Source organism: Megalops cyprinoides, chromosome 8 (assembly GCF_013368585.1).
Source record: "Megalops cyprinoides isolate fMegCyp1 chromosome 8, fMegCyp1.pri, whole genome shotgun sequence".
In the NCBI taxonomy this organism is placed as follows: domain Eukaryota; kingdom Metazoa; phylum Chordata; class Actinopteri; order Elopiformes; family Megalopidae; genus Megalops; species Megalops cyprinoides.
Window position 1 is genome coordinate 11,269,992 of NC_050590.1, and position 8,007 is coordinate 11,277,998.

The following is an 8,007-nucleotide window of genomic DNA, read 5'->3' on the forward strand; positions in this document are numbered from 1 at the left end:
TTAGATGAAAAACCATGTTGGACCAGGCTAAGAACACCCCCAGACCAATGAGTGTGAGCATAACACCATTTAAACCCTACCACAAGTTAAGTTGTGCAACCTGACTAGGCAACGGAAGCCAAGTACACTAGAACACAGAATCCAAAATACATCACAATACTACAGGTAAAGTAAACATCAATCCTAGAGGTAGCAGGTACTAGGAGGTGGGGACTGAGATGCAGTCTGAAGAGGGGGGTCTTCAGTCTGTAATGGAAGATGGCCAGGAATTCTCCTGTCCTGACCTCCATGGGGAGCTCATTCTACTACTGAGGGACCAGTCCAGACAGGGATCGTGTTTGAGAGGTACGCCCTGTTGGGACAGAACAGTCAGTTTCTCTACATATGCAGAGCATAGCAGTCTTGACGGAACACAGGGTTTGAACACTGGTCGTAGATATGAGAGACAGGTCGTAGGTGTGATGGTTGATACCATTACTCAGTTTTGAATCTTCACCCTGATTTTGAAAAAACCTGGGTCTGAGCAAAGCTGAGCTCATTTAGTTGTACTTGTTTTTGTCAAACTGGTCAGCAGTTAAATGACCAACTGCTTGTAGAACCAACTGTGAGAGAACAGGAGTTGTTTTCAGTGAGGGGCATAAGGGTCTCGTAACATTGCCATTTGTCACAGACCAAGCCCCTGCTAAGAGAAATGACAGCTTGCAGAAGGGGTGGGGAGGGAGGGGAAGGGGTTGGGAGGGAGGATTGTAATGATGGAGGGAGAGAGAAAGAGATGAGGGTGGGGAGTGTGGGAGTGGGTATTAAGCTGTTGAGTGAGACTGCAGCTATGAGAAATGCATGAAATGACCAGCAGCATGGGATGTGTGCATTGTTGCTCTACACGTATGTATATATATGTTATGCACATGCTGTTTCCACTGAAATAACCTGTGAAAGCTTCGTCCTCTCTGCAAAGAAGGATAGATTTCAATTTGGAAAAGAGATACAAAGGTCATTAGAAGGTTACGTGATGGATGAGTGCAAAGAGATTTGACAAAGGCACGAAAATCCTTTGTTTTGCAGATGCTGGGAGCAGAGGACACCGGAAACCTCACCATGGGAAAACATCTTCAGCAGCATGGTTAAGCAGCAAGCAGTGGCTGGATATAACCATTTTGAAAGCCAGGCTTTTTCTCACATTTTCTACAGGATGGATATCTAGCTGAAAAGCATTTGGATACCTCGTCATCACTGAATGGAATCATATGTTGTTGTCCTTCCTCTGTTCACTCATAAGTGTGGATTTACATTGAGATAAAGAGATACTGTCGTGCTTTGTGGATTGAATTGGAACAAGGAAGAGAAAGTTTGAAAAAAAAAGAAGTGTTCTTCCCACCCTCAATTTATTCTTTCCCTGGGTAAGAAAAAAATAAAGATTCTTGCTTACAAGGAGGAATCCTACCACAGACAAAATAGGGAGAGGAGTGCCAAAGAAGGGGTGTGTAAGGGTTGAAAGAGGAAGGAGATAGAGAAACACCATATGTAAATAAGAGGGGGGCGGGGAGGGATGAGCCCTGGCTGGGGTTCAGACTGTGTACCTAAGTTGTGGATCCATTAACAGCAGGATGAGGGCAATGGTGAGCCTGTGATTGTGGGCCACAGTGAGTAGCAGAGTAAATAGCCAGTAAATAGGCAAACAGAGTAAATAGCCAGCCAGTAATAAAGACCCAGTGAGGGAGCTCTGCAGCAGTGCAACAGGTATAGCTCTGATGCTGTGTGAGTGTTTGCCATAGACGTGCCCACACCGAAACTGTGTTTCCTCAGCTTCCACCATGGCTTACCAGGATGAGGAGTACCCCGAGCAGCCACTGTGGCAGTCCGTGCTGGTCTTCTGCTGTAAGGGGATGATCGAGGGCATCGTTGTCTTGCTCTTCGTCTGGCTGCTGGTGCAGGTCCTGTTCACCAAAGATCTGGAAGGTACTGATTCGTTCTGTTGTGATTCGCCGACACCACGTGCTTTCACCCGCTTTCTCACAATGTTATTGTCCTCGTACATTGTGCAGTGTCCCACATCTGTTTTTATTCTGTTGGTCTGTCCCTCATATACTCTGTCTTTCCATACAAACATTCTCTGCCCATCTTCTATTTTACATTTATGGACTCAATGAATCTTATTTGTATGTCCTTGACTGACTACTGATTTGGCATCTCTTGACACTTACAAACTTTAAGTACTTTCTGAAATAATAGTGTTGGGTGTGTTAGTGCTAAATAATAAAGTATTTCTTTTTAATATTACCATTTATTGAATGTGGATTAGTTTACAGCTGCAGTAAAATGTACTTATTTGCCTATTAAAATGTGCTTATTGAACTAGTAATTTAGAGCCTGGAAAAAAAATCATGCCTATTTAATTGAGACTGTCTCCCTACATGATTTAAAAGACACCAGGAAATAGGAAAAAACACATACACTGTATCATTTTATCACTTCTAAACATCCTATACAATATTTTTTGTTCACTGAAAGCCAAAAGGAGATAATGGGTTAGAGATGGAAAATCTAAATTTGTATTAAATCAACTGTCCAGCAAAGCATAATTATTTGCAATTTATTGAATAAAACCTAATGTACACAGTGGCTCCCAATACCCAGAACTGGAAAACACCATTTTACAGCACTTGTTCATGTGTACCTATCTAGGACCAGTGTATGAGGAAAGAGCCTGTGCCATTTTCTATGTCTACAACCTCCTTAAACGTAATCAAGTCACACCTCTCCTCAGCTCACTTCACTGGCTTCCTGTTATAGCCTCCATCAATCTGAAAACCTTGGTGCTGGCATACAGGACAGTGAATGGGACAGCCCCCTCATACCTACAATCGGTCTTCAAACCATGTGTTCCGCCAAGATCATTATGCTCTGCAATCACGGGGCAACTGACTGTCCCATTCCAGAAGGGTCACTCCTCTCAAACATGATGCCCATCTGTACTGGTTCTTCAGTCCCTTCAGACTGCATTTTGCTTCCACCTCAATCCCCACCCCCTAACACCTGCTACTTGTATTACTACTATTTATTTTATATGTAGTATTGTAATGTGTTTTGGATTCTGTGATCTAGTGGCTATGATTTATGGTAGTGTGTGTATTTGTCTTCCCTTAATTATTAGGCTATCCAGTCAGGTTGCACAAGTTAACTTGCGGTAGTGCTTGAATAGTGTTATGCTCACACTCACCAGTCTGGGAGTATTGTTAGCCTGGTCTGATACTTTTGCCCATTCAGCTTCAATGGATACACTTCTGGTGTTTTGTGGTGGAAGTCTGCTAAATGAATGCACTGTAATGTAATGAGTCTTTCTAATTCTTGATAACCGGTTTTGTTTCATGGTCACAGGTTTCTTGGCGGTGAGTAATTGTGCCCTTTTCTATGCCTTCCTGTGCAGTGCACCTGATTTTCCTGCTGGGGGTAGGCCTGGCTGTCTTCTGCCTCAGCCTGGTCCTGGGCTGCGTCCTGTGCTGGTGCTGCAGGAGGGTCCCACAACCCCAAGACAAAGAGTCTGTGATGTCATTTCCTCTTGAGCCTGGGGATCACGTGAGCCCCTCCCCCACAGCTGAGCCCCTCAGCTTGTCCCCCTCAGTTGATGCCACGTCCATCAAGCAGGAGTATGAGGAGCTGGATGGGGACACCCTGGAGCTCCCCTCCCCCTTCAGTTGCTCCACCCCCTCTGAGACTGACTCCGCCCACTTGCCTTTCATCCCGCGCCCTCGCGCGGCCTCCGAGATGAACGAGCACCCCAAGTCCTTCTTTCCACTGCGCCGCCTCGGCACCTCCACAGCTTCTTCCTCAAAGGTCATGGTCCACAGTCGGTCTTCACTGCCCTCCCTCCCCAGGCTGGGCTTGTTCTCTATGACACGGCGGGCGCTGGAGCGCCACTGCACGGTGACGAGCGACAGCTTTCTACACAGCGAGCGCACCAGACTGACCAGCCCCATCCTGAGTACTCCCTCCACCGACTCTGTGTTCCAGCCCCAGGTCCCACCTCAGGAGCTCTCTCTGCCCCACTACGGCTCCAACTCCAGCTGTCCAAAGGCAGCCTCTCAAATGTCCTTCACCCTCCTCTTCTCTCCAGCCAACGGCACTCTGACAGTCCATATCCTCAGCCTGTCGGGTGTTTCTCAAGGTGGAATGGGTAGGGTTTCAGTGCATGCCAGCCTGCCCCCTCTTTGCCCCGCCCCTCTACAGGTATTAATCCGGCAACCCAGCCTCAGCCCTGACTTCCAGAGCCAGAGCTTTGTTCTGCAGGTGGGTTCGGTGGAGGAGCTTCGCAGGTGCACACTGCATATGGCTGTCTTCATCCAGGACCTTTCAGGCCTGAGGGAAGTGCCGCAGGGGGAGCTGGAGCTGCTGTGTGGGGAAGTAGACTGGGAACTTGACCACACCATCACCTGTACCAAGGAGCTCAGCCCAGCCAAGTACAGACTTAAAAAGGTACCCACCACTGCTGTGTAACTAAGCATCATGTGGTTTCCAACAGTGGCCTTTTCTGTGCTCTTACCTGGATTAGGTTTTATGATCATATGCTAATCCAGGTGAATAAAATACTATTTAACAAATTTTATTTGAGAATGGAGTTTTAAAAGAAACTTGAAATTTAGTCATTTAGCAGGTAGTGGGAAAGCCAGTCATGTAGCTGAATGTGTAAATTGGCATTTTGCAGGATTTTCATTAGATGGGGCTCTTCCTCGTCCGTGGTCTTCTCCTTACCTCAGGATACTCAGGATAGGTGGCCAGCCTGTTGGACAGCCCATTCGTACAAGTTTTTTGGCTGTTGAACTGCAGCTTTGTTGGATTAGCTGCAGGATTAGATTGAAAGAGTTGTGTGACGGGGAGATGCTATGAGGAGAAGGAGAGAGTTGTGTGAATGGGGTAATGCTGAGGGTGTGTTTGAGAAAGGGGGAAGTCTTTAAGTAAAGGGAGAGGATGTAACTGTGCCATGAAAAGAGATGAGAGTAGCTATGGGGTAGAAGGTATAGCGATGTGTTGAAGAGGGGGTGAAACTGATTCAAACTAAGATTGTGTAACGATGTGTTGGAAAGACAGTGCTTTGTCAAAGGGCAATTCTTCAGTTGTGTGGAAGGGTGTAGTGTTTTATGAAAGGAGGTAACAATGTAATTAGCGACAATGTTGGGACTGGAACTTTGACAGCTTTCTTCCTGGCCGTGTCTCAAAGACAAAGTGAGATGTATCATAATCACATAATTAACCTGTGTGAACATTCAGCTGAACTGCTTTATAAAAACATTTTCCTGCTTATGACAAAAGAAGAATTACTGACCAATAATGTCAGTTCTATGGACAGTTTTTTTGCAACAAACTATGATGATCATTTATACAAATTGCACACCCTGTTAAACACACATTTGGTAGGTTCACAATATGTACTACAGATAAAACAAAAAGATGCATTCGCCTTCAAATCTTGTCCATATACCAACCAATTAGGCTTCATCATGATAAATCTTGTGTGTGATTGGCAGAGCCATCATCAACATTGAACAGCATCTGTCCAACAGATTTCTACTTTGGACCAGGCCTTGTGAAAAAGATTTTTAATGTAGTGGTCCAATGTAGGTTGAACAAATAGAATAAGATAAATTGTATGTGACATGGAGGAGAAAAAAATAACCTCAATTTCATGTGCAATGCAGAATTTTCTTTTTTTTTTCAGGCCTGGAGTTCTCTTGATGCAACAAGTCAAAGAGGTTTGGCCAGCACTCCCAGGGTTTCAGGTCAACTCTTTATCCTGTTGCAGTACCAGGCACTGGCGCATCGCATTAAGGTCATGGTCCACAAGGCTGAGAACCTGACCAAGCTGACCCGAATGCCGGGGGCACCAGGTGAACCAGCACATCACTTTCCTATTCATCCCTCAATTTCAGCTTTGTTCCGTTAATTTTTTACACAAATTCATTTAGTTTTCCACAACAGGCTTTAGCATTTGACTGCACCCAGACAGGAGCTCAGGAAAGCACAGAGAGGACCATTTTAGAAAGAAACATTTTATTAAACTATTATGCCATGCATAATTGTTATGGTAAGTTATGGGTTAGTATGGTACATGAAAGGTGTAATTTCAGTTTTTGGAACATCTGATATTCCTTGTATCCTTTTCTGAATTACTGCAGGGGCTTTGAGACTTGTTTCAAATACTTCACATATTTCAAATACTAAGCAATGGTTTACATACGGTATGTAATCCATCCTGAGGCATTTAAATTATACAAACATAGGCAAAAATATGCTAATAAATCTACAAAATATTATACAGATGTATACACTATATATACAAAAATATTATACATAGCATAACATAGACACATAGACAAAAGCAGATTTGTTCTCTGCTTTTTATTGGTAAAGTATGCTTTGATGTTCAATGGAGGGGATTAAACTATTGTTTTACAGGACATGGAGGAGCTATGGAGGATCATGCTGTTGTTGATGACATTGTGTAATCCCTCTCTTACTGTTCATAATCTTGCATCTGATTTCCTGATTTCCCCAGTCTGATCTCATGAGACTCATCCCAGGCAGGTCAGGTTTAAACACACAGTACAAGTCTGCACAGGCCCAGAGTTTTAGGAATTATGTAATAATCTTACAGTATGGGATGAAACATTGCTAGAGAAGGCTTTGTGGTTCATGACTGTCCATCATTTTGTGCGTGCACACACACTCACAAACACACCCGTGTATGCATGTGTTTGTGTCTGGATGTAAACTCTGAGAAAGCAGTAAGTGTAACAGCTTTGGATTGCAAATAATCAGTGGAAAAGCCTGGTGGAACTCATAGATGTTTTCTGTTTGTCTCCACAGATCACTACGTCATAATCAACCTCCGTCATGAGGGCACAGTGATTACCACAAATGAGACCAAAGGAGCTGGTGGATGCAATGCAGTGTGGAACACCCCCTTCCTGTTTGACCTACCACCTGGGGATGTCAGTCAGCTGTCTATTGTCCTGGAGTTCATTGTCATGCAGGTAGGGGATGTTAGTTACAGTTGCAAGATTGCATTAGGCCCTGTCTCATCTGAATGCTGAATCCTTACAATGCACATTTTCCAAAGGTCCTGTATTATTGCAGGTTACAGTCCTCAAGACAGAAACCCCAGTTCTCCAATTTTTCAGAACCCTGATTGGTGTGAGATGAGCATTAATGAAATCGCCTCCTTCCCTCTCCTTCTCTAACAGGGGAGGGTCTATTCAAAGAGAAGCATGTTAGGCCGTGTCCTCATTGGTAGGGAGGCCCCAGAGGTGGGTCAGGCCCACTGGAGGGACATGTGCAGCCAGGAGCAAGTAGAAACAGCACGCTGGCACACCATCCAGCCATAATCACTGCAGAAGACTCAGCCAATGGAGCTTCTCATTCTTCCCATCCCATCACTGGAGCACCAGGCCAAGTGGACAGCAGCAGGGCCAGTGGAGCAGGACATGGCTCGGTTCTGTCTAGCAAATGTGCTGATCTTATGAAGATTACACCATCTGAGTTTGTACAGTAGTTGGGTCCAACTGTGCTTTGAGAAATGCTGGAATGTGGCGTTCTGATGGTACACTGGGAAGAAGGACACTAAGACTGTTTCATTCCAACTCACAGTGAAGCTGACCTGTACCCACATTTACATAGAGGGAGGAAAATCACTGTTTTACTATTCAATCAACATAGCCGCCAACCCAATCCAATAGAGCACCTTTGGGATGTAGTGGAACAGGACATTCGAAGCATGAATGTGCAGCCAACAAATCTGCAGCAACTGCGTGATGCTATCATGTCAGCATGGAGCAGAATTTCTAAGGAATGTTTCCAGCACCTTGTTGAATCCATGCCATGAAGAATTCAGGCTGTTCTGGTGGCAAAGGAGGATCCTACCCAGTATTAGAGAGGTGTACCTAATAAAGTGGTCACTGAGTGTATATATCAGTTATTTAAAAGTGGAAATCCTTTTCCTCCAGCTCTCTGAGAGTG

General features: G+C 44.7%; 1 protein-coding gene across 1 annotated transcript; it reads left to right on the top strand.

Moving 5' to 3' along the window:
- Nucleotides 1–1,811: 1,811 nt before the first annotated feature.
- Nucleotides 1,812–7,376, top strand: LOC118782274 (synaptotagmin-5-like). Its single transcript, XM_036535583.1, has 5 exons — nucleotides 1,812–1,956; nucleotides 3,425–4,470; nucleotides 5,711–5,879; nucleotides 6,859–7,025; nucleotides 7,236–7,376. Exons 1-5 carry the CDS (start codon nucleotides 1,812–1,814, stop codon nucleotides 7,374–7,376), a joined length of 1,668 nt encoding a protein of 555 aa, XP_036391476.1.
- Nucleotides 7,377–8,007: the final 631 nt, after the last annotated feature.

Coding starts and splice junctions, on each gene's coding strand:
- LOC118782274 (XM_036535583.1), top strand. CDS start 1,812: ATGGCTTACCAGGATGAGGAGTACCCCGAGCAGCCACTGTGGCAGTCC. Junction 1,957..3,424: donor GTTCACCAAAGATCTGGAAG/GTACTGATTCGT, acceptor CTTCCTGTGCAG/TGCACCTGATTTTCCTGCTG. Junction 4,471..5,710: donor CCAAGTACAGACTTAAAAAG/GTACCCACCACT, acceptor TTTTTTTTTCAG/GCCTGGAGTTCTCTTGATGC.